The following is a 26,203-nucleotide window of genomic DNA, read 5'->3' as shown; positions in this document are numbered from 1 at the left end:
TGTAGCATTTCTTTACACTAACAATGAGATATCAGAAAGAGAAAGTAAAAAAAAATCCCATTTAAGATCATGTCAAAAAGTAAAATATCTAGGAATAAACTTAGCCACTGTGGAAAACAGTATGGAGGTTCCTCAAAAAACTAAAAATAGATCTACCATATGACCCAGGAATTTCACTCCTGGGTATATATCCGAAAAAACCAAAAACTTTAATTTGAAAAGATATATGCACCCCAATGTTCATCATAGCAGCATTATTTACAATTGCCAAGATATGGAAGCAATGTAAGTGCTGATCAACAGATGAATGGATAAAGAAGATGTGGTGTATATATATACACACACACACAATGGAATACTACTCAGCCATAAAAAAGAATGAAAAATTTTCATCTGCAACAACATGGGTGGAATTGGAGAGTATTATGCTTAGTGAAATAAGTCAGACAAAGACAAATATTGTATGATAGCACTTATATGTTAAATATAAAAAAAAGCGGGGGAGCAATCAAGATGGTGGAGTAGTAGGATGTGAAGCTCACCACCTACCACAAATATATTAAAAATACATCTACATGTATTAATAATTCTCACAATATGTCTACTGAATGCTGGCAGAAGACCTCAGACTTTTGAAAGGGCAAGAAAATCTCCATGTAACCAGGTAGGACAAAAGAAAAAAGGAAAAAAGGAAGTGAGAAAGGAATATGGATGGGACCTCCCTCCTAGGAGGGAGCTGTGAAAAAGGAAAGGTTCCCACACCCTGGGAAGTCCCCTCACCAGCGGGGAGATCAGCTGGGACAGAGCTTCAGAGCTTCAGAGGAGAATGCAGCAACCAGTTTTCAGCAGCCAGAATGGAGAGAGACCTGCATAGTCAGTGCCACTGCCCTGCACTCCCCAGCCTGAGATGTGCATCTGCTGGTGTGGGTTGGGGCTGGGTGCTGAAGCTCAGGCTTCGGATATCAGACCCAGAGAGAAGACTGGGGTTGGCAGTGTGAAAACAGCCTGAAGGGGCTGGAGTCTGGTGTGACTGCAAATGAGGGTGTTTGTGGAGCAAGCCCAGGCCACCTTAGAGGACAGGTGCCATTGTTTGGGGAGTGCACGAGGGGAGGGGTGGGACCCACCATTGCAGGCTTTTTCCCTGCATGTGCTCTCAGGCGGTAGGACACCACCTACACGAGCTCCAGGAGTGGTCACGAGCAGCTCCCGCACCCATCACGTGCTCCGGGGATGCACATGAGCCACCACTGCCACCAAGAGCCCTAGGACTGGGCACTGCCGCATCTGCACACCCCCATCAAGGGGATAATGGCCTGCACATGCTGAGGGAAGAGGCAACAGATATCCATATTAAAACAGCCCTTGCACCAAAAATATTAAACCCACACAGCTACACAGGGATGCTTCCACATAATAGCCCTCCAAGACCACAGTAGATAATTGTTTCTCCTAAACTCACAGAACAAGAGAAATATAAGTAAAATGAAGAAGCAGAGGAACCACCTCCAGTTTAAAGACCAAGAAAATTCCCCTGAAAGAACAAACAATGAAACAGACCTCTTTGATTTAATAGACACTGGTTTCAAAAAGGGGTACTGAAGGAATTAAGAAAGGCTATTGACAGAAATGCAGAGTACTATAGGAAGGAACTAGAAACTATAAAGAGGAACCAAGAAAAATCAGAAAACTCATTGACTGAGATGTAAGCTGAGCTAAAGGCAATAAGTAGCAGAATGAATAATGCAGAAGAACAAATAAGTGACTTGGAAGATAGAATAATGGAAATCACTCAATCAGGACAGCAGACAGAAAGCCAAATGAAAAAAATGAAAGCAATATAAGAGACCTATGGGATAATATAAAGCATGCCAACCTATACATGATAGGAATTCTAGAAGGGGAAGAAAGAGAAAAGCGGATCGAAAATGTATTTGAAGAAATTACGGCTGAAAAGTTCCCAAACCTAAACAAAGAAACAGATATCCAGCTACAGGAAGCATGGAGGGTCCCAAACAAGATAAACCTAAACAGACCTACACCAAGACTTTTTTTTTTTCCTGCGTTGGGTCTTTGTTGCTGTGCACAGGCCTTCTCTAGCTGCAGTGAGCGGGGTCTACTCTTTGTTGCGGTGTGGAGGCTTCTCATTGTGGTGGCTTCCCTTGTTGCAGAGCACAGGCTCTAGGCACATGGGCTTCAGCAGTTGAGGCGGGCTTCAGTAGTTGTGGCACACAGGCTCAGTAGTTGTGGCACACAGGCTTAGTTGCTCCGCGGCATGTGGGATCTTCCCGGACCAGGGATTGAATCCATGTCCCCTGCATTGGCAGGCAGATTCTTAACCACTGTACCACCAGGGAAGTCCCATGACATATTATAATAAAAATGGCAAAAGTTAAAGATAAAGAGGATTCTAAAGGCAGCAAGAGAAAAACAAACAGTTAATTACAAGAGAACCCCCATAAGACTAACAGTTGATTCCTCTATAGAAACGCTGCAGGCCAGAAGGGAGGGGCAAGATCCATTCAAAGTTCTGAAGGGGAAAAATCTGTAACCTAGGATACTCTACCCAGCAAGATTATCATTCAGAATAGGAGAGATAAAGAATTTCTCAGACAAACAAACTAAAAGAATACAGCAATACTAAATCTATTCTAAAGGAAATATTGAAAGGTCTTCCCTAAATAGAAAAGAAGTAAGAATCTAAAGGAAAGAGAAAATAACAATTGGAAAGTAAATCACTTAAACAAGCCAGTACACAGATTTTTAAAAAATGAAAAAATTTCTGTGAAAGTGATGATAACCACAGTGAACAGCAAAAGTATGAACATGAAAATGTAAAAGAGGACATGAAAATCATAAAATGTGGGGAGTAAAATAAGAAAATGTAGATTTTTTTTCAGTTCCTAGAATGTGATTGAGCCTATATGACTACTAGTCTAAGGCAAGTAGAAATAGGATGGGTTTAACATACCTGAAAAACAGGGTAACCACAGATCAAAAACCTACAATAGATTCACAAAAACCAAAAAGAAGAGAACGTAAGTATAATACAAAAGAAAACCATCAAACCACAAAAGGAAAAACAAAAAGAAAGGTACAAAGAAGAAGTATAAAATCAACAGGAAAATAAGGTTTAAATGGCAATAAATACATATCTATCAATAGTTACCTTAGGGACTTCCCTGGTGGCACAGTGGTTAAGAATCTGCCTGCCAATGCAGGGAACACGGGTTTGAGCCCTGGACCAGGAAGATCCCACATGCTGCAGAGCAACAAAGCCTGTGCGCCACAACTACTGAGCCTACGCTCTAGAGCCTGTGAGCCACAACTACTGAAGCCTGCATGCCTAGAGCCCATGCTCCACAAGAAGAGAAGCCACTGCAATGAGAAGCCCATGCACCACAACGAAGAGTAGCCCCACTTGCTGCAACAAGAGAAAGCCCGCATGCAGCAATGAAGACCCAACACAGCCAAAAATAAATTAAAATAAATAAATAAATAAATTTATTTTAAAAAATTACCTTAAATGTCAATGGATTAAAAGCTTCAATCAAAAGACACAGAGTGGCACACTGGATAAAAGAAAACAAGAGCCTACAATATGCTGCCTACAAGATACCCACTTTAGGGCAAAGGACACACATAGATTGAAAGTAAGGGGATGGAAAAAAATGTCTCATACAAATGGAAATGAAAATAAAGTGGGGTCGCAATACTCAGACAAAATAGACTTCAAAACAAAGGCCATAAAGAAAGATAAAGAAGGATATTGTATAATGATAAAAGGATCAATACAAAAAGAGGACTTTACACTCATCAATATATATGCACCTAATATAAGAGCAACCAAATACATAAAACAAATACTAACAGACATGAAGGGAGAAATTGACAGGAATACAATAATAGTAGGAGACTTTAACACCCCACTCACATCAATGGACAGATCGCCTAGACAGAAAATCAATAAGGCACAGAAATTCTAAATAATACAATAGAACTTAATTGATATTTTCAGGACATTACATCAAAAAAAAAAACCAGAATACACATTCTTTTTTTTTAACTATTTATTTTATTTATTTTTGGCTGCATTGCTGCATGCAGGCTTTCTCCAGTTGTGGCAAGCGGGGGCTACTCTTCTCTACAGTGCGTGAGCTTCTCATTGCAGTGGCCTCTCTTCTTGTGGAGCACAGGTTCTAGGTGCATGGGCTTCAGTAGTTGTGGCTCGCAGGCTCCAGAGCACAAGCTCAGTAGCTGTGGCGCACGGGCCCAGGTGCTCCGTGGCATGTGGGATCTTCCCAGGCCAGGGCTCAAACCCGTGTCCCCTGCATTGGCAGGGAGATTCCTAACCACTGTGCCACCAGGGAAGCCCCAGAATACTCATTCTTTTCAAGTACACATGGAACATGCCCTAGGTTTGACCACATACTATGGTACAAAACAAGCCTCAATAAATCTGAGAGTTTAGAAATTATCTCAAGCATCTCTTCAGACCACAATGGCATGAAACTAGAAATCAACCACAGAAAAAGAAATGAGAAAAAAATGATTACATGGAGATTAAGCAACATGCTACTAAAATAACCAATGGGTCAATGATGAAACCAAAGAGGAAATTTAAAAATACCTTGAGACAAATGACAATGAAAACACAACCATACAAAATTTATGGGATACAGCAAAAGCAGTTCTTAGAGGGAAGTTCATAGTGATACAGGCCTTCCTCAAAAAATAAGAAAAATCTCAAATAACCAACCTAACCTACCAGCTAAAAGAATTAGAAAAATAAGAACAAATAAAACCTAAAGTCAGCAGAAGAATGGAAGTAATAAAGATTGGAGAGGAAATAAATAAAATAGAGATTAAAAAACAGGAAAAAAAATCAATAAAACCAAGAGCTGGCTCTTTGAAAGGGTAAACAAGATTGACAAACCTCTGGCCAGGCTCATTAAGAAGAAAAGAGAGAGAACCCAAATAAACAAAATAAGAAATAAAAAAGGAGACATAACAACTGATACTGCAGAAATACAAAAAATCATAAGGGAATACTATGAACAATTATATGCCAACAAATTTAACAACCTAGAAGAAATGGATAAGTTTTTAGAAATATACAGCCCACCAAAACTGAATCAAGAAGAAACAGATAATTTGAACAGACTAATCATTAGAAGTGAAATAGACTCTGTAATTTAAAAACTCCCTACAAACAAAAGTCCAGGACCAGATGGGTTGACAGGCGAATTCTACCAAACATACAAAGAAGAATTTATACTGATCCTTCTCAAGCTCTTCCAAAAAATTGAAGAGGAGGGAAAGAATCCCAAAGACATTCTATGAAGCCACTATCACCCTGATACCAAAACCAGACAAAGACACCACCAAAAAGGAAAATTACAGGCCAATATCTTTGATGAATATAGATGCAAAAATTCTCAACAAAATATTAGCAAACCAAATCCAATAACTCATAAAAGATCATACACCATGACCAAGTGGGATTCATCCCAAGTTCACAAGGATGGTTCAACATACGCAAATCAATCAGTGTGACATACTACATTAAAAAAAGGAAAGAAAAAAAACAAATGATCAATAGATACAGAACAAGCATTTGACAAAATTCAACATTCATTTATGATAAAAACTCTTACCAAAGTGGGTATACAGGAAACATATCTCAACATAATAAAAGCTATTTATGACAAACACACAGCCAATATAATACTCAATGGTGAAAAGCTGAAAGCCTTTCTACTAAAATCTGGAAAAAGACAAGGATACCCACTCTCACCTCTTATATTCACCATAGTATTGGATGTCCTAGCCACAGCAATCAGACAAGAAAAAGAAATAAAAGGTATCCGAATTGGAAGGAAAGAGGTAAAATTGTCATTATATGCAGATGACATGATACTATATATAGAAAACCCTAAACATTCCACACAAAAACTACTAGAACTGAAAAACAAATTCAGCAGGATAGCAGGATACAAGATTAACATTCAGAAACCAGTTGTATTTCCTTACACTAACAATGAAATATCAGAAAGAGAATGTAAAAAAGCAATACCTTTTAAAATAGCACCTGCAAAAATAAAATACTTAGGAATAAACCTTACTGAGGAGGTGAAAGACTTACACACTGAGAACTATAAAACATTAATAAAGGAAATTGAAGATGATTCAAAGAAATGGAAAGAAAGAAAAAAAAAGAAATGGAAAGATATCACATGCTCTTGGATTAAAATGATTAATATTGTTAAAACAGCCATACTACCCAAAACAATCTACAGATTTAACGCATTCCCTATCAAATTACCCATGACATTTTTCACAGAACTAGAATAATCCTAAAATTTATATGGAAACATAAAAGACTTAGATTTGCCAAAGCAATCCTGAAGAAAAAGAACAAAGTAGAAGGCATAAACCTCCCAGACTTCAGACAATACTACAAAGCTACAGTAATCAAAACAGCGTGGTACTGGCACAAAAACAGGCATATGGATCAGTGCAACAGAATAGAGAGCCCAGAAATAAACTCACACACCTACAGTCAATTAATCTTCAACAAAGGCAGCAAGAATATAAAACAGGAAAAAGTCTCTTCAGCAAGTGGTGTTGGGAAAGTTGGACAGCTGCATGTAAATCAATGAAGTTAGAACACACCCTCTCACCATACACAAAAATAAACTCAAAATGGCTTAAAGAGTTAAAATAATACATGACATCATAAAACTCCTAGAAGAGATCATGGGCAAAATATTTCTGACATAAATCATACCAATGTTTTCTTAGGTCAGTCTCCCAAGGCAATAGAAATAAAAACAAAAATAAACAAATGGGGCCTAATCAAACTTACAAGCCTGTGCCCAGCAAAAGAAACCATAAACAAAGCAAAAACACAAGCTACAGAATGGGAGAAAATATTTGCAAAGAATATGACCAACAAGGGCATAATTTCCAAAATATACAAACAGCTCATACAACTCAACAACAACAACAAAAACAACCCAATCGAAAAATGGGCAGAAGACCTAAACAGACATTTCTCCAAAGAAGAAATACAAATGGCCAATAGGCACATGAAAAGATGGTCAACACCCCTAATTATCAGAGAAATGCAAATCAAAATTACAATGAGGTACCACCTCACACGGGTCAAAATGGCCATCATTAAAAAGTCTACAAATAACAAATGCTGGAGAGGATGTGGAGAAAAGGAAACCCTTCTACACTGTTGGTGGGAATGTAAGTTCGTACAGCCACTATGGAAAACAGTATGGAGGTTCCTCAGAAAACTAAAAATAGAATTACCATATGATCCAGCAATCCTATTCCTGGGCATATATCCAGACAAAACTCTAATTCAAAAATATACATGCACCCTTATGTTCATAGCAGCACTATTCACAATAGCCAAGACATGGAAGCAACCTAAATGTCCATCGACAGATGAATGGATCAAGAAGATGTGGTACATATATACAATGGAATACTACTCAGCCATTAAAAAGAATGAAATAATGCCATTTGCAGCAACATGGATGCAACTAGAGATTATCATCCTAAGTGAAGTAAGTCAGAAAGAGAAAGGCAAATACCATATGATATCATTTATATGTGGAATCTAAAATATGTCACAAATGAACCTATCTATGAAACAGAAACAGATTCACAGATATAGAGAACAGACTTGTGGTTGCCAAGGGGGAGAGGGTTGTGGGAGGCCTGGAGTGGGAGGTTGGGGTTAGCAGATGTAAGCTATTATATATAGAATGGATAAACAACAAAGTCCTACTGTATAGCACAGAGAACTATCTTCAGTATCCTATGATAAACCATAATGGAAAAGAATATAAAAAAAGAATGTATATATATGTATGTATAACTGAGTCACTGTGCTGTACAGCAGAAATTAACACAACACTGTAAATCAACTATACTTCAGGTAAAAAAAAATTTAAAAATGTTAAACTAGTGAATATACAAAAAAGGAAGAGACCCACAGACATAGAGAACAAACTAGTGGTTACCAGTGGGGAGAGGGAAGCAGGGAGGGGCAAGATAGGGGTAGGGGATTAAGAGATGCAAACTACTACTAAAATAAATAAGCTACAAGGATATATTGTACAACCCAGGGAATACAGCCAATATTTTATAATAGCTATAAATGTACCTTTTAAAAAATTGTGAATCATTGTTGTACACCCAAAACTTACATAACATTGCACAACTATACCTCAATTTTTTAAAAAAGAAAAACTTTTTTCAAAAAGAAAAATGAATGTTTCAGAAGAATACAGACCAAAAATGCTTTGAAAAATGGGGGAAACTGGGTGAGGAGTAAATGGTACCTCTCCGGACATTTTTTGCAACTGTTTACAAATCTGTAATTATTTCAAAATAAAAAGCTTTTTAAAAGAATAATACGTACAGTTCATATACAGTTTAATGTCATTTATTTAAAGCAAAAGAGACTAATACAAAACAATATGAATGTTAAAGTGTTTTTTATGATCTGAAAAGGTGTACCTCAAAATTCAAAACAATGGTTTTTCTGGGGTGGCGGGGTGGGGGAGAGGCAGCAGGGATTATAGGTAATGGTCAATAGAGATTTAGCTCTATCTATAGTATTCTAGTTTATAAAAGAAAAATGTATTCTTACCTTACTTGCAACTAATCCTGGGACAAATGATCAGAAATCCATATCAAGCTTACTCTGATAACAAAGGTGAATTAGGAGGATGAATAAAATTAAAATTTGAGCAAGGTACACATGGAGGCTTTATTCATTCCTATTAGAATGAACTATATGAAATTGACGATAGTCCATCATTTTTAATCTATAAAAGTGATAATTTCATATGGCTTGTTATGGACTGAATATTTGTGTACCCCTCAAAATTTATATGTTGAAACCCTAATCCCAATGTGATGGTATTTGGAGGTGGGGCCTTTGGGAGGTAATTAAGTCATGAGGGTGGAGCCCTTGTGAATGGGATTAGTGCCCTTGTAAGAGGCCAGAGAGCTGGTTTGCTCTCTTTCTGGCACATGAGGACACAATGAGAAAATGGCAGTCTGCAACCTAGAAGGAGGCCCTCACCAGAATCGGACCAAAAGAAGTAAATTTCTGTTGTTTATAAGCCACCCAGTCTGTGGTACTTCATTATAGAAGCCTGAATTGACTAAGATATGGTTCAATCTAATATTTTTCTTTGATCCAGAATCCTTTACATGAGCTGGTTCCATTATATAATCTTACTGGGACTGAACAGCAAATATATATATATATATATATATATATATATATATATATATATATATATATATATATATTTTTTTTTAATTTATTTATTTATACACACACACACACACACACACACACACACACATATATATAATTAGTAATATTAACCATACTAACAACTGAAATATATATTAACTCATTGCTAGCAGAGCCCCTAACAGCAGTTAGTTACGCAGCATTAGTGCCAGACAGACAGCTCCCTTTGGCTTATTCAGGTGTGCTAGATAATTTGAGGGCGGGGGTGGGCAGATTTCCTAAAACTAATTAGCATACATAAGGGGTCAAGACATTTTCAACCCCTGAAATTAAGAGTATAAGAAAAAAGAATAGAGCCGGAGGAAGATGGCGGAAGAGTAAGACGCGGAGATCACCTTCCTCCCCACAGATACATCAGAAATTCATCTACACGTGGAACAACTCCAACAGAACACCTACTGAACGCTGACAGAAGACCTCAGACCCCCCAAAAGGCAAGAAACTCCCCACATACCTGGGTAGGTCAAAAGAAAAAAAGAATAAACAGAGACAATAGGATATGGACGGGACCTGCACCAGTGGGAGGGAGCCGTGAAGGAGGGAAGGTTTCTACACACTACAAGCCCCTTCGCGGGCGGAGACTGCAGGTGGCGGAGGGGGAAAGCTTCGGAGTAGCGGAGGAGAGCACAGCAACAGGGGTGCGGAGGGCAAAGCGGAGAGATTTTGGCACAGAGGATCGGTGCCCTCAGGCACACACCAGCCCGAGAGGCTTGTCTGCTCGGCCACCGGGGCAGGCGGGGCTGGGAGCTGAGGCTCGGGTATCGGCTTTCAGTCGGAGCGCAGGGAGAGGACTGGGGCTGCCGGCAGGAAGAGAGCCTGAAGGGGTTAGTGCTAGACCGGAGGGAGTCCGGGGAAAGGGTCTGGAGCTACCGGAGAGGCAAGAGACTTTTTTCCCTTTTGTTGCCTGGTGCGCGAGGAGAGGGCATTCCCCTCCCTCCCCTCTGCCTGAGTGAGCCAGAGCCCCCGAATCAGCGGCTCCTTTAAACCCGTCCTGTCTGAGCGAAGAACGGACGCCCTCCGGCGACCTACGCGCAGAGGCGGGGCCAGGTCCAAGGCTGAGACCCGGGAGTTGTGAGAGCAGAGACAGGGAAATCTCTCTGTGCAGCCTCGGAGGCAGTGGATTAAAGCTCCACGGTCCATTTGATGTGCCCTGCGTCTGTGGAGTGTATGAATGGACAGCGAATCATCCCAAATTGAGGAAGTGGACTTTGAGGACAAGATTTAAGACTTTCCCCCCTTTTTACAACGAATTATCCCAAATTAAGGAGGTGGACTTAGCAAGATTTCAGACTTCTCGCCCTTTTCCTCTTTTTACAACGAATTATCCCAAATCGAGGAGGTAGACTTGGAGAGCAAGATTTTTGATTTTTCCCCCTGCTCTCTTTTTGTGAATGTGTATGTGTAATCTTCTGTGTAAGATTCTCTCTGTATAGCTTTGCTTCCACCATATGTCCCAGGTTTCTATCGGTCCGTGTTTTTTTTTTTCAATAATTACTTTTTAATTTTAATAACGCTACTATATTTCATACTTTATTCTATTTTACTTTACCTGCTCTTTCTTTTTTTCTACCTTCCCTTCCTCCCTCCCTCCCTCCGCTCCTCCTTTCCTTCTTTCTTTTTCTTTCCTCCCTCCCTCCCTCCCACCCTTCTTCTTTCCACTTTCTTTTTCTTTCCTTCCTCCCTCCCTCCCTCCTGTCTTTCTTTCTTTCTTTCCTTCCTCCCTCCCTCCCTCCCTTCTTCCATTCACTCTTCCTTTTGCTTTCATTCCTCCCTCCCTCCCTCCTTTCTTTCCTTCTTTCTTTCCATCCTTCCTCCCTCCCTCCTTTCTTTCTTTCTTCCTTCCTTCCTTACTTTCTTCCCTTCTTCCTTTCTTTCCCTCTCTCTTTCTTTCTTCTACTAATTCTTTCTTTCTACTTTTTCTCACTGTTATTCTGAGCTGGGTGGATGAAAGGCTCTTGGTGCTGCAGCCAGGAGTCAGTGCTGTGCCTCTGAAGTGGGAGAGCCAACCTCAGGACACGGGTCCACAAGAGACCTCCCAGCTCCACATAATATCAAGCAGCGAAAATCTCCCAGGGATCTCCATCTCAACACCAGCACCCAGCTTCAGTCAACGACCAGCAAGCTAGAGTGCTGGTCACCCTATGCCAAGCAACTAGCAAGGCAGGAACACAACCCCACCCATTAGCAGAGAGGCTACCTAAAAACATAATAAGGCCACAGGCACCCCAAAACACACCACCAGACGTGGACCTGTCCACCAGAAAGACAAGATCGAGCCTCAACCACCAGAACACAGGCATTAGTCCCCCCCACCAGGAAGCCTACACAACCTACTGAAACAACCTTAGCCACGGGGGACAGATACCAAAAACAACGGGAACTACGAATCTGCAGCCTGCAAAAAGGAGACCCCAAACAAAGTAACATAAGCAAAATGAGAAAGCAGAAAAACACACAGCAGGTGAAGGAGCAAGATAAAAATCTACCAGACCTAACAAATGAAGAGGTAATAGGCAGTCTACCTGAAAAAGAATTCAGAATAATGATAGTAAAGATGATCCAAAATCTTGGAAATAGGATAGACAAAATGCAAGAAACAGTTAACAAGGACCTAGAAGAACTAAAGATGAATCAAGCATCGATTAAAAACACAATAAATGAAATGAAAAATACTCTAGATGGGATCAATAGCAGAATAACTGAGGCAGAAGAACGGATAAGTGAGGTGGAAGATAAAATAGTGGAAATAACTGATGCAGAGCAAAATAAAGAAAAAAGAATGAAAAGAATAGAGGACAGTCTCAGAGACCTCTGGGACAACATTAAACGCAGCAACATTCGAATTATAGGGGTTCCAGAAGAAGAAGAGAAAAAGAAAGGGACTGAGAAAATATTTGAAGAGATTATAGTTGAAAACTTCCCTAATATGGGAAAGGAAATAGTTACTCAAGTCCAGGAGGCACAGAGAGTCCCATACAGAATAAATCCAAGGAGAAATACGCCAAGACACATATTAATCAAACTGTCAAAAATTAAACACAAAGAAATCATATTAAAAGCAGCAAGGGAAAAACAACAAATAACACACAAGGGAATCCCCATCAGGTTAACAGCTGATCTCTCAGCAGAAACTCTACAAGCCAGAAGGGAGTGGCAGGACATAATTAAAGTGATGAAGGAGAGAAACCTGCAACCAAGATTACTCTACCCAGCAAGGATCTCATTCAGATTTGATGGAGAAATTAAAACGTTTGCAGACAAGCAAAAGCTGAGAGAGTTCAGCACCACCAAACCAGCTTTACAACAAATGCTAAAGGAACTTCTCTAGGCAAGAAACACAACAGAAGGAATATACCTACAATAACGAACCCAAAGCAATTAAGGAAATGGGAATAGAAACATACATATCAATAATTACCTTAAATGTAAATGGACTAAATGCTCCCACCAAAAGACACAGAGTGGCTGAATGGATACAAAAACAAGACCCATATATATGCTGTCTACAAGAGACCCACTTCAGACCTAGAGACACATACAGATTGAAAGTAAGGGGATGGAAAAAGATATTCCATGCAAATGGAAATCAAAAGAAAGCTGGAGTAGCAATTCTTATATTAGACAAAATAGACTTTAAAATAAAGACTATTAGAAGAGACAAAGAAGGACACTACATAACGATAAAGGGATCGATCCAAGAAGAAGATATAACAATTGTAAATATTTATGCACCCAACATAGGTGCACCTCAATACATAAGGCAAATACTAACAGCCATAAAAGGGGAAATCGACAGTAACACAATCATAGTAGGGGACTTTAACACCCCACTTTCACCAATGGACAGATCATCCAAAATGAAAATAAATAAGGAAACACAAGCTTTAAATGATACATTAAACAAGATGGACTTAGTTGATATTTATAGGACATTCCATCCAAAAACAACAGAATACACATTTTTCTCAAGTGCTCATGGAACATTTTCCAGGATAGATCATATCTTGGGTCACAAATCAAGCCTTGGTAAATTTAAGAAAATTGAAATTGTATCAAGTATCTTTTCCGACCACAATGCTATGAGACTAGACATCAATTACAGGAAAAGATCTGTAAAAAATACAAACACATGGAGGCTAAACAATACACTACTCAATAACGAAGTGATCACTGAAGAAATCAAAGAGGAAATTAAAAAATACCTAGAAACAAATGACAATGGAGACACGACGACCCAAAACCTATGGGACGCAGCAAAAGCAGTTCTAAGGGGGAAGTTTATAGCAATACAATCCCACCTTAAGAAACAGGAAACATTTCGAGTAAACAACCTGACCCTGCACCTAAAGCAATTAGAGAAAGAAGAACAAAAAACCCCCAAAGTTAGCAGAAGGAAAGAAATCATAAAGATCAGATCAGAAATAAATGAAAAAGAAATGAAGGAAACAATAGCAAAGATCAATAAAACTAAAAGCTGGTTCTTTGAGAAGATAAACAAAATTGACAAACCATTAGCCAGACTCATCAAGAAAAGAAGGGAGAAGACTCAAATCAATAGAATTAGAAATGAAAAAGGAGAAGTAACAACTGACACTGCAGAAATACAAAAGATCATGAGAGATTACTATAAGCAACTCTATGCCAATAAAATGGACAACCTGGAAGAAATGGACAAATTCTTAGAAATGCACAACCTACCAAGACTGACTCAGGAAGAAATAGAAAATATGAATAGACCAATCACAAGCACTGAAATTGAAACTGTGATTAAAAATCTTCCATCAAACAAAAGCCCAGGACCAGATGGCTTCACAGGCGAATTCTATCAAACATTTAGAGAAGAGCTAACACCCATCCTTCTCAAACTCTTCCAAACAATATCAGAGGAAGGAACACTCCCAAACTCATTCTACGAGGCCACCATCACCTTGATACCAAAACCAGGCAAGGATGTCACAAAGAAAGAAAACTACAGGCCAATATCACTGATGAACATAGATGCAAAAATCCTCAACAAACTACTAGCAAACAGAATCCAACAGCACATTAAAAGGATCATACACCATGATCAAGTGGGGTTTATTCCAGGAATGCGAGGATTCTTCAATATACGCAAATCAATCAATGTGATACACCATATTAACAAGTTGAAGGAGGAAAACCATATGATCATCTCAATAGATGCAGAGAAAGCTTTCGACAAAATTCAACACCCATTTATGATAAAAACCCTGCAGAAAGTAGGCATAGAGGGAACTTTCCTCAACATAATAAAGGCCATATATGACAAACCCACAGCCAACATTGTCCTCAATGGTGAAAAACTGAAACCATTTCCACTAAGATCAGGAACAAGACAAGGCTGCCCACTCTCACCACTCTTATTCAACCTAGTTTTGGAAGTTTTAGCCACAGCAATCAGAGAAGAAAAGGAAATAAAAGGAATCCAAATTGGAAAAGAAGAAGTAAAGCTGTCACTGTTTGCAGATGACATGATACTATACATAGAGAATCCTAAAGATGCTACCGAAAAACTACTAGAGCTAATCAATGAATTTGGTAAAGTAGCAGGATACAAAATTAATGCACAGAAATCTCTGGCATTCCTGTACACTAATGATGAAAAATCTGAAAATGAAATCAAGAAAACACTCCCATTTACCATTGCAACAAAAAGAATAAAATATCTAGGAATAAACCTACCTAAGGAGACAAAAGACCTGTATGCAGAAAATTATAAGACACTGATGAAAGAAATTAAAGAGGATACAAATAGATGGAGAGATATACCATGCTCCTGGATTGGAAGAATCAATATTGTGAAAATGAGTCTACTACGCAAAGCAATCTACAGATTCAATGCAATCCCTATCAAACTACCACTGGCATTTTTCACAGAACTAGAACAAAAAATTTCAAAATTTGTTTGGAAAAACAAAAGACCCCGAATAGCCAAAGCAATCTTGAGAACGAAAAACGGAGCTGGAGGAATCAGGCTCCCTGACTTCAGACTATACTACAAAGCTACAGTAATTAAGGCAGTGTGGTACTGGCATAAAAACAGAAAGATAGATCAGTGGATCAGGATAGAAAGCCCAGAGATAAACCCACGCACATATGGCCAACTTATCTTTGATAAAGGAGGCAGGAATGTACAGTGGAGAAAGGACAGCCTCTTCAATAAGTGGTGCTGGGAAAACTGGACAGGGACATGTAAAAGGATGAGATTAGATCATTCCCTAACACCATACACAAAAATAAGCTCAAAATGGATTAAAGACCTAAATGTAAGGCCAGAAACTATCAAACTCTTAGAGGAAAACATAGGTAGAACACTCTATGACATAAATCACAGCAAGATCCTTTTGGACCCACCTCCTAGAGAAATGGAACTAAAAACAAAGATAAACAAATGGGACCTAATGAAACTTCAAAGCTTTTGCACAGCAAAGGAAACCATAAACAAGACCAAAAGACAACCCTCAGAATGGGAGAAAATATTTGCAAATGAAGCAACTGACAAAGGATTAATCTCCAAAATTTATAAACAGCTCATGCAGCTCAATAGCAAAAAAACAAACAACCCAATCCAAAAATGGGCAGAAGACTTAAATAGGCATTTCTCCAAAGAAGATATACAGACTGCCAACAAACACATGAAAGAATGCTCAACATCATTAATCATTAGAGAAATGCAAATCAAAACTACAATGAGATATCATCTCACACCAGTCAGAATGGCCATCATCAAGAAATCTAGAAACAATAAATGCTGGAGAGGGTGTGGAGAAAAGGGAACACTCTTGCACTGCTGGTGGGAATGTGAATTGGTACAGCCACTATGGAGAACAGTATGGAGGTTCCTTAAAAAACTAAAAATAGAACTTCCATATGACCCAGCAATCCCACTACTAGGCATATACCCTGAGAAAACCATAATTCAAAAAGAGACATGTACCAAAATGTTCATTGCAGCTCTATTCACAATAGCCCGGAGCTGGAAACAACCTAAGTGTCCATCATCGGATGAATGGATAAAGAAGATGTGGCACATATATACAATGGAATATTACTCAGCCATAAAAATAAACGAAACTGAGCTATCTGTAATGAGGTGGATAGACCTAGAGTCTGTCATACAGAGTGAAGTAAGTCAGAAAGAGAAAGACAAATACCGTATGCTAACACATATATATGGAATTAAAAAAAAAAAATGTCATGAAGAACCTAGGGGTAAAACGGGAATAAAGACACAGACCTACTTGAGAACGGACTTGAGGATATGGGGAGGGTGAAGGGTAAGCTGTGGCAAAGCGAAAGAGAGGCATGGACATATATACACTACCAAACGTAAGGTAGATAGATAGTGGGAAGCAGCCGCAGAGCACAGGGAGATCAGCTCGGTGCTTTGTGACCGCCTGGAGGGGTGGGATAGGGAGGGTGGGAGGGAGGGAGACGCAATAGGGAAGGGATGTGGGAACAGATGTGTATGTATGACTGATTCACTTTGTTATAAAGCAGAAACTAATAAAAAAAAATAAAAAAAAAATAAAAAAAAATAAAAACAAAGTACTGAAAACAAAAAAAAAAAAAAAAGAAAAAAGAATAAACTTTGAGGTCCTTGATATACACTACGGCTAAAAGACAGTAACCTGAGGCCACAAAGCAATGGAAATGATTGCTCCCTTCTCATTAGGAGCTGCTAAGAAGGGGGAGGGAAAAGTTACATGGTCCACTCAGAATTGGAGATTGATTCCTGAGACCAGGAATTGAACTTCATCTGGAGGAAACCATATGGTTTGGGTTGAGATCATTTTCTGGGGATTCTTGGAAGATAAGTACAGAAGGCCTTTAGGAACCTTGTGCTAATTAACAGAGCCTCCTGCGGAACAGTCCTATACATATCCCATGATACAGGAACTGTTCTAATTCTGGACTAAAAGACAGGAAGTTAAAGACCCAAATGTACTATGATTGTTTTACTTTTTTAGCAGTACAAGAGAAAGACATTTCGTAAAGGTCTTCCTTAAGTCATACTGTTCAACCTATTCAATTGACCTGGCAGGTGGAAGGGAAATGACACCCCTCTGCCTCAATCCTCTCCCCTTAGGGCCTAGTCCTTCCTTGTAGGAGCCACTACCAGATCATAGAAGCTTGCATTTAAGAACTAGCATATTTCATGGGCTTCCCTGGTGGTGCAGTGGTTAAGAATCCACCTGCCAATGCAGGAGACAGGGGTTCAAGCCCTGGTCCGGGAAGATCCCACATGCCACGGAGCAACTAAGCCCGTGCTCCACAACTACTGAGCCTGCACTCTAGAGCCCGCGAGCCACAACTACTGAGTCTGTGTGCCACAACTACTGAAGCCCGAGCGCCCTGGGGCCCATGCTCCACAACAAGAGAAGCCACCGCAATGAGAAGCCCATGCACCACAACGAAGAGTAGCCCCCACTTGCCACTAGAGAAAGCCTGTGCACAGCAATGAAGACCCAATGCAGCCAAAAATATTAAAAAATTAAAAAAAAAGAACTAGCGTATTTCAGAGAAGACAGACTGCTGCCACCATCAACATCATCATCACTATAATCTGGTGCTTAATTTGTCTCAAGTACTGTATTAAACCTTTATCACACATTACCTTATTTAAATCTTGCCACATGGCTATAAGGTGGGCATACTTAATATTACCACTTTACAACCTCAATGTTCACAGCACCACTATTTACAGTAGCCAAGACATGGAAGCAACCTAAATGTCCATCGATAGATGAATAGATAAAGAAGATGTCGTATATGTGCACAATGGAATATTAGCCATAAAAAGAATGAAATAATGCCATTTGCAGCAATATGGATGAATCTAGAGATTATCATACTAAATGAAGTCAGACAGACATACAAATATCATATGGTATCACATATATGGAATCTAAAATATGATACAAATGAACTTATTTACAAAGCAGAAACAGACTCACAGACATAGAAAACAAACCTAGGGTTACCAAAGGGGAAAGCGGGGGAGGGATAAATTAAGGAGTATGGGATTAGCAGATACAAACTACTATATATAAGATAGATGAACAATAAGGACCTACTGCATAGCACAGGGAACTATATTCAATATCTTATAATAACCTCTAATAGAAAAGAATCTGAAAAACGAATATATATAACTGAATCACTTTGCTGTACACCTGAAGCATTGTAAATAAACTATACTTCAAGAAAAAAAATATCACCACTTGACAGATGAGGAAACAGAGTCTAATAGAGGTTCAATAACTTCCCCAAAGCGGCATAGATATTAATAGCAGAGACTGGATCTAAACCACTTCTGTCTGAAACACAGTTCCATGCTCCTAAACACTACACTCTCTTGCCTCCTCCTTTACCCTGGCTGACTCCAGGCACAAAAGGCACAGAGCTCACGTACTGCCTCTGGACCTTCAACTCCTTCCATCTTTCATGCCCAGCTATTTTGAAATACAAAAAGGATTGAGTATGAGGCAGGAAAGACAGGGCTGGGCCCAAGGACAGCCTATACACCTCCTTGTTTTGCACTTAATGAGACCATGACACATGGAGAAATGGCATCTAAAACAGAAACTTTGTAGCATCTGAACAAGAAACACTGACCATGAAAACCATGGCGCATGCCCAATAAAAATGCACAGATTGCCAATGACCCTGTATGACCTTCCCGTGTGGTTGACCAGTAAGGGAAAATTTAAGGGAAAACAGTTCTTAGAGCACATGTACAGTGGCTCCAGGAGACAAAGGCGTAAGACTGGGAGCTGATGCAACCTGGTGCAATCTAGGCCACACCTCAACCATCCTCTCAACGAATATTCCGCCCCTAATCAGAAAGACCCCCGCCCATTCAAAGGGCTAAAAAAATAAGATAAAAGGGGGATTAAAAAACCTTGTGGTATGCTCCGCACTTGTGAGGATGCCTGCACTCTTCTTTGAGTGTGTAACTTTCACTTCAGCCTCAATAAACTGCTTTTAAAAAAATTTTTTTTATTTATTTATTTTGGCCGTGCCACACAGCTTGCGCCATCTTAGTTCCCTGACCAGGGATTGAATCCGGCCATGGCAGTGAAAGTGCCAAGTCCTAACCACTGGACTGCCAGGAAATTCCCCTGCTTCTTTGTTCTCTTTGCTCCTCAGCCTGTGTGTTTTTTTCTCCTTTGTATTCTGTGTTCCTTGCCCAAATTCTTTTGGACAAGTTGAACAAGAGTCTGGACTTTTGATAAAGCTTTTCTGCTATCAAGTAAGTATATGTGTGTCTGTGTTGTAAGTTTAATTTGATAACAACACTAATTTTTACTAAATGGGATCAATTTTCATATTTAGTTTATCCGGCAACATTTTTAGGCACACAAAACTTTTCTAATAGGAGATCTTATTTAAGAGCCTTTAATTTAGGGTAATATTTTTAACGTCATCTGTCTGACTTGTAGTTCCAAAATTTGCTGACCAGCTGACTGCTTTTTGGGTTGATCTGAGATGTGCACGGTTTAGAAACCTTAACTCAAGTTCCAGTTCTTTCAGTAACTACTGCTACAATGCTGGACATATCACTTGGTTTTCTTCACCTTTATGATCTCTAAGGTGTTACTGTCTAGTTCTAATTCTATGGCTCTGAGCTGTCTTACAAACATTTCTCAAGATATTAATTACATAATGTCTAAAAAAGATATAACAGATAAAAGTTCAGAAAATAAGCTTTATGCTTTTCTTTACTATTTCTAATTAAGCTCATAATCCTCAGTTAGATTTTAATCTTTCATTCAGCCACTCATTCAACAAATATTTATTGAGTGCCTACAAATGTACCAGGGAGCATTCTTGCAGCTCGAAGGTGATCATTTTCTACCTCATTTAAAACCCCACAATATTCCAATACAATGATTGTGAATATATTTGTGGATATTTATTCATAAATTTGTGTGTGTGTGGGGGGGGTATCCTCAATTAGTTCCAAAACAGATCTGAGGTCAAAATGTTTAATAAATAATTGTAATTACAGGTTTTAAAGGTTGAGTAAAAACCTTCAGAAACTGAATGATCTCTTTGAGCCCTCCCACAAAGAATCCTTCCAGCCTCCACCTCCCAAAGTAAACCTCTTTAGGTAGATTTAAAGAAAGGGGCATGACTTAGGCTGGGGTGAATCACCATATACAATGAAGGAGGCAGGCAAGGGATCCAAATGGGAGAGAGAAGTGTTGAAGTCAGTCCTTATTTATACCAAATCAAGAAAATGATCCTTTCATCTGCCTGTATGAACAGACTTCCATTCACTTGCAACATAAATTTAATTAAATAACTTGAATTTCCCATCTGGTTCATTAAATAAAACTGGATTTGAATGTCACACACATGGCCATTAAGCACACTGTCATTACTTACAATTTTGGCTCACGCACAATGATTACCCCGGTATACTTACTGCCTTAGGACATTTCTGAGATACAGGTGTTACTATCTCATCACTATCTGTAGTTTGTGCTTCACTGACTTCAGAAGCTTGTTCACAGGATTCTTTATCTGCCAGAGAAGAGACTAGAGTTACAGAACTGTTTTGGAGTAACCTGTCTAGCCCAGAAAAGACCCAGTACCTACATCTTCAATCTTCTGTTTAGTTACTAGTTCTGAGTACCTAAATTTTGGCTGTAATCACTAGAAACAAACCTTCTTTTTTAAAGTTTCACTTATTCAGAAGCTTGCCAAATACACAGGGTTCACTTCTGAAAAAAGAAAGGGAAGGAAAGAAGGTAGGGAGGTGGAAAGAAAGTTTTGTCCTTTTAGGGGCTGGAGAAAATGACCAAGCCAAGGAAAAACAGTGCAGTCAGGGTGTAGCTGACTGTATTTTACAAAGACAGCATCAAACAATATCTCTCATCCCACATGCTCTCTTTCGTACAATGTGATCTTGATACTCCTAATACTTTTTTAAGGTAGGTATTTTTATGTTTTTATATATATATTTATTTTTAGATTTTTATTTTATATTATAGTTGATTTACAATGTTGTGTTAGTTTCAGGTGCACAGCAAAGTGATTTAGTTATACATATACATATATCTATTCTTTTTCAGATCCTTTTCCCATATAGGTTATTACAGAGTATTGAGTAGAGTTCTCTGTGCTCTACAGTAGGTCTTTATTGATTACCTATTTTATATGTAGTAGTGTGTATATGTTAATCCCAAACTCCTAATTTATCTACCCCTCACCTTTCCCCTTCGGTAACCATAAATTTGTTTTCTAAGTCTGTGAGTCTGTTTCTGTCTTGTAAATAAGTTCATTTGTATACTTTTTTAGTATATCGCTTATATAAGCGATATCATATGATATTTGTCTTTCTCTGTCTGCCTTACTTCACTTAGTATGATAATCTCTAGGTCCACCCATGTTGTTGCAAATGGCATTATTTCATCCTTTTTTATGGCTGAGTAATATTCCATTGTATACATATACCACATCTTCTTTATCCACTCATCCATCGATGGATATTTAGGTTGCTTCCATGTCTTGGCTATTGTGAATAGTGCTGCAATGAACATTGGGGTGCATGTATCTTTCTGAATTATAGTTTTGTCTGGATATGTACCCAGGAGTAGGACTGCTGGATCATGTGGCAACTCTATTTTTAGTTTTTTGAGGAACCTCCATACTGTTTTCCATAGTGGCTGCACCAATTTACACTCCCATCAACAGTGTAACATGGTTCCCTTTCCTCCACACCCTCTCCAGACACCTAAAGTGCTTCCTCCAGAGGCTGACATTGAAAAGTTGTCACCTTAAAGAAACCTATTGCAAGGATCTCTTTTCTGCTTTGATCATTAACCAAAGGCTAACATACTTGTTCTTGGCAAAGAAATGTCCTCAGGGATAACAGGATGAAACTTCTGTGTGAGGGCTTTAGTTACCCCCAGTGTAAACTATAGACCCCAGTGTTACAGTGCTGCAGTATAACTAATGATGGCTGCAATTGTCTCTCAAAGCTTCTCTAACAAAAATCAAGCCTAACACACTTGAATCTGGGGCTGACTCACATAGGAATTACTGTACTGAAGTTTCTGTGTGAGGCTTTGAAAAAATCACTGTAGGAGATTGACCAAGATGGCGGAATAGAAAGACCTTGAGCTCATCTTCTCTCACGAGCACACCTAAATCACAACTATTTGCAGAACAACTATTGATGAAAATGACCAGAACCTTCCAGAAGAGAACTTCTATAAAGCCATAAAGAAGGAACCACAAAGAGATGGGTGGGGGGTGGACTTGTGATATAGCCAAGTCCCATAAGCCCTGGTGGGTGACCCACAAACTGGAGAATAATGACAGTTGCAGAGGTTCTCCCAGAGAAGTGAGAGATCTTAGACCCATATTGGGCTCCTCAGCCTGGGGGACCAGCACTGGGAAGATGAACCCCCAGAGCATTTGGCTTTGAAGGCCAGCTGGGCTTACTTTCAGGAATCCCAGGGGGCTGGGGAAAATAGAGACTTCACTCTTAAAGAGTGCACACAAAATCTCATATGCTGCAGGACCCAGAGAAGAAGCAGTAAATTGATAGGAGCTTGGATTAGTCCCACCTGCTGATCCTGAAGAATCTCTTAGAGAGACAATAGGCAACTGCAGCTCACCCTCTGGACACAGACACTGGCAGCAGCCATTTTTGGGAGCTCCTTTTACCACATGGACACTGCTGCTGGCAAGCACCACTGTGGAATCCTCCTTCTAGCGCAGTAGCCCCAGGACCCACCCCAATGCTGGCCCAACAGCCAGCAGGTGTCAGTGCTAGGATGCTTCAGGCAAAGAGACTAACTGGATGGGGACACAGCCTCACCTATCAGCAGACAGGCTGCCTTAAGACTCCATGAGCCCACAGCCACCTCTGGACATGGCCCTGCCCTCCAGGGAACCTGCTTTAGCATCTAGACCAGCCTCACCCACCAGGGAGCAGACATCAGACACAAGAAAACCACAATCACACAGCTTGCAAACCCAGCCTATCCACCAGCAGGCCAAACCCTGACCTGGGGCTGGCTGGGCCCTGGCCATGCCCATTAGCATGCCAGCACAAGATTTAGGACACCCTGGACCCCACACCCTGGACATCCCACAAATGTGTCAGAAACTGGCCCACTCCACCAGTGATCTAACACCAGCTCTGGAACACCTGGGCCCTGCAACCAGACTCCAGGACCTGACTCTGCCTGACAGTAAGCTGGCATTAACCCCAGGACCTGACTTCACCCACCAGTGGGTATGCAATAGCCCTGGAGCCTTATGGAGCCTGATTCTGCTCACCAATGAGCTGGCACTAGCCCTGAGGACTTCTGGGGTTCCACAGTCAGCTGCCTTGTGACCCAGTCTTGCCAACTGGTGGCCAGCAGCCTCCACATAAGGCAGGGCCTGGTAAGCAACCAGACCAGGGGCCAAACAAGTTCACCAGATGGCCCACAGAGTCAGCCCGCCACAACAGAAGGACCCATGCTGCTCTCATAGGGGGAACACCTAGAGCATATAGCTTGGGTGACAAGAGGGGAATATGCTGCTGGGACGCATATGACGTGTACTACAAAAGGCCATTTCTCCAAGGTCAGGAAATGTAAACAACCTAGAAGAAATACAAAAATCAAACAGCAATGTAGGCAAAATGAGGTGACAGAGGAACATGTTCCAGATAAAAACCCAGAAGAAGAAGTAAATGAAGTGGACATTGGAAATCTACATGAAAAAAAGTTCAGAGTAGTGCTCATAAGATGATCAAAGAATTCAGGAGAAGGATGGATGCACAGAGTGAGAACTTAGAAGTTTTTAACAAAGAGTTAGAAAATATAAAGAACAACCCAACAGAAATGAAGACTACAATAACTAAAATGAAAAATACACTAGAAGGATCAACAGTAGACTAAATGATACCTAGGAATCAATCAGTGAGCTATAGTAGTGGAAGTCACTGATATTGAACAGAAAAACATTGAAAAGAAATGAGGACAGTTTAAGAGACCTCTGGGACAACACCAAGCACACTAATATTCACATGATAGGGGTCCAGAAGGAAAAGAGACTGAGAAAGGGGCAGAGAACATATCTGAAGTAATAATAGCTGAAAACTTCCCTAGCCTGGAAAAGCAAACAGTCACCCAAGGCCAGAAAACATAGACAGTCCCACACAGGATGAATCCAAAGAGAAACAAACCAAGATACATAGTAATTAAAGTGAGAAAAAATTGGGCTTCCCTGGTGGCACAGTGGTTAAGAATCCGCCTGCCAATGCAGGGGACACAGGTTTGAGCCCTGGTCCAGGAAGATCCCACATGCCATGGAGCAACTAAGCCCATGAGCCACAACTACTGAGCCTGCGCTCTAGAGCCTGCGAGCCACAACTACTGAGCCCACGGGCCACAACTACTGAAGCCTGTGAGCCTAGAGCCTATGCTCTGCAACAAGAGAAGCCACCGCAGTGAGAAGCCTGCGCACCGCAACAAAGAGTAGCCCCTGCTCGCCACAACTAGAAGAAAGCCCGTGCACAGCAACAAAGACCCAACTCAGCCAAAAATAAATAAATTAAATAAATAAATAAATAAATAATGGAATGAGAAAAAATTAAGATAAAGAGAGAATATAAAAACAGCAAGGGAGGGCTTCCCTGGTGGCGCAGTGGTTGAGAGTCTGCCTGCCGATGCAGGGGACATGGGTTCGTGCCCTGGTCCGGGAAGATCCCACATGCCGCAGAGCGGCTGGGCCCATGAGCCATGGCCACTGAGCCTGCGTGTCAGGAGCCTGTGCTCCACAACGGGAGAGGCCACAACAGTGAGAGGCCCGCGTACTGCAAAAAAAAAAAAAAAAAAAAAAACCAGCAAGGGAAAAGCAACAAATGGCATACAAAGGAACTTCCATAAAGCTATCAGCTGACTTTTCAGCAGAAACTCTGTAGGCCAGAAGGGAGTGTCATGTTTAAAGTGACAAAAGGGAAAAAGCTACAATCAAGAATGTTCTACCCAGCAAGGCTCTCATTCAGATTTGATGGAGATCAAAAGCTTTACAGACAAACAAAAGCTAAAAGACTTCAGCACAACTAAACCAGCTTTACAAGAAATGTTAAACAAAACTTCTCTAAGCAAAACAGAAAAACCACAACTACAAACATGAAAATTATGAAATGAAAAATCTCATCCATCAGTCAAGGCAAACATACAGTAAAGGTAGGAAATCATCCATGCACAAAACCAGTAGAAAGGTTAAAAGACAAAAGTAGTAAAATCATATTTATATCCATAATAAGCAGTTAAGGGATACACAAAATGATTAGATGTAAAATATTATATCAGAAACAGTAATCATAAGAGGAGAACAAATGCAGAATTGTTAAAATGCATTTGAAATTAAGAGATCAGCAACTTAAAACAATCATATATATATATATATATATATATATATATATATATATATAGCTATACAAAAACCTTATGGTAACCACAAATCAAAAACCTATAATAAATACAAGTACAAAAAAGAAAAAGGAATCCAAACATAACACTAAATACTAAATAACACTAAATACATTCATTCAATCACAAGAGAACAAAAGAAGAAAGAAAACAAGACCTACAAAAACAACCCCAAAACAATGAACATAATAGCAATAAGTACTTATCAATACTTACTTAAAAAGTAATGGACTAAATGCTCTAATCAAAAGACACAGAGTATGACCACCTGGATGGGTGGGATAGGGAGGGTGAGAGGGAGGGAGACGCAAGAGGGAGGAGATATGGGAACATATGTATATGTATAACCGATTCACTGTTATAAAGCAGAAACTAACACATCATT

At 39.8% G+C, this 26,203-nt stretch overlaps 1 protein-coding gene across 1 annotated transcript in view; it reads right to left on the bottom strand.

Moving 5' to 3' along the window:
* The window catches only part of RPGRIP1 (RPGR interacting protein 1), a gene marked incomplete at both ends in the record, with an annotated part of 102,945 nt that overhangs the window by 15,260 nt on the left and 61,482 nt on the right, over positions 1 to 26,203 (bottom strand). Inside the window, one exon of the mRNA XM_079699150.1 lies at positions 20,805 to 20,902. Within this exon, the coding sequence (XP_079555276.1) occupies positions 20,805 to 20,902 (98 nt within the window). The remainder of the gene's footprint in view (positions 1 to 20,804; positions 20,903 to 26,203) is intronic.

Source organism: Hyperoodon ampullatus (assembly GCF_949752795.1).
Source record: "Hyperoodon ampullatus genome assembly, chromosome: 3".
NCBI classification, from domain to species: domain Eukaryota; kingdom Metazoa; phylum Chordata; class Mammalia; order Artiodactyla; family Ziphiidae; genus Hyperoodon; species Hyperoodon ampullatus.
Note: the sequence above shows the minus strand (reverse complement) of the source record. Positions and strands in the feature narration are given on the sequence as shown.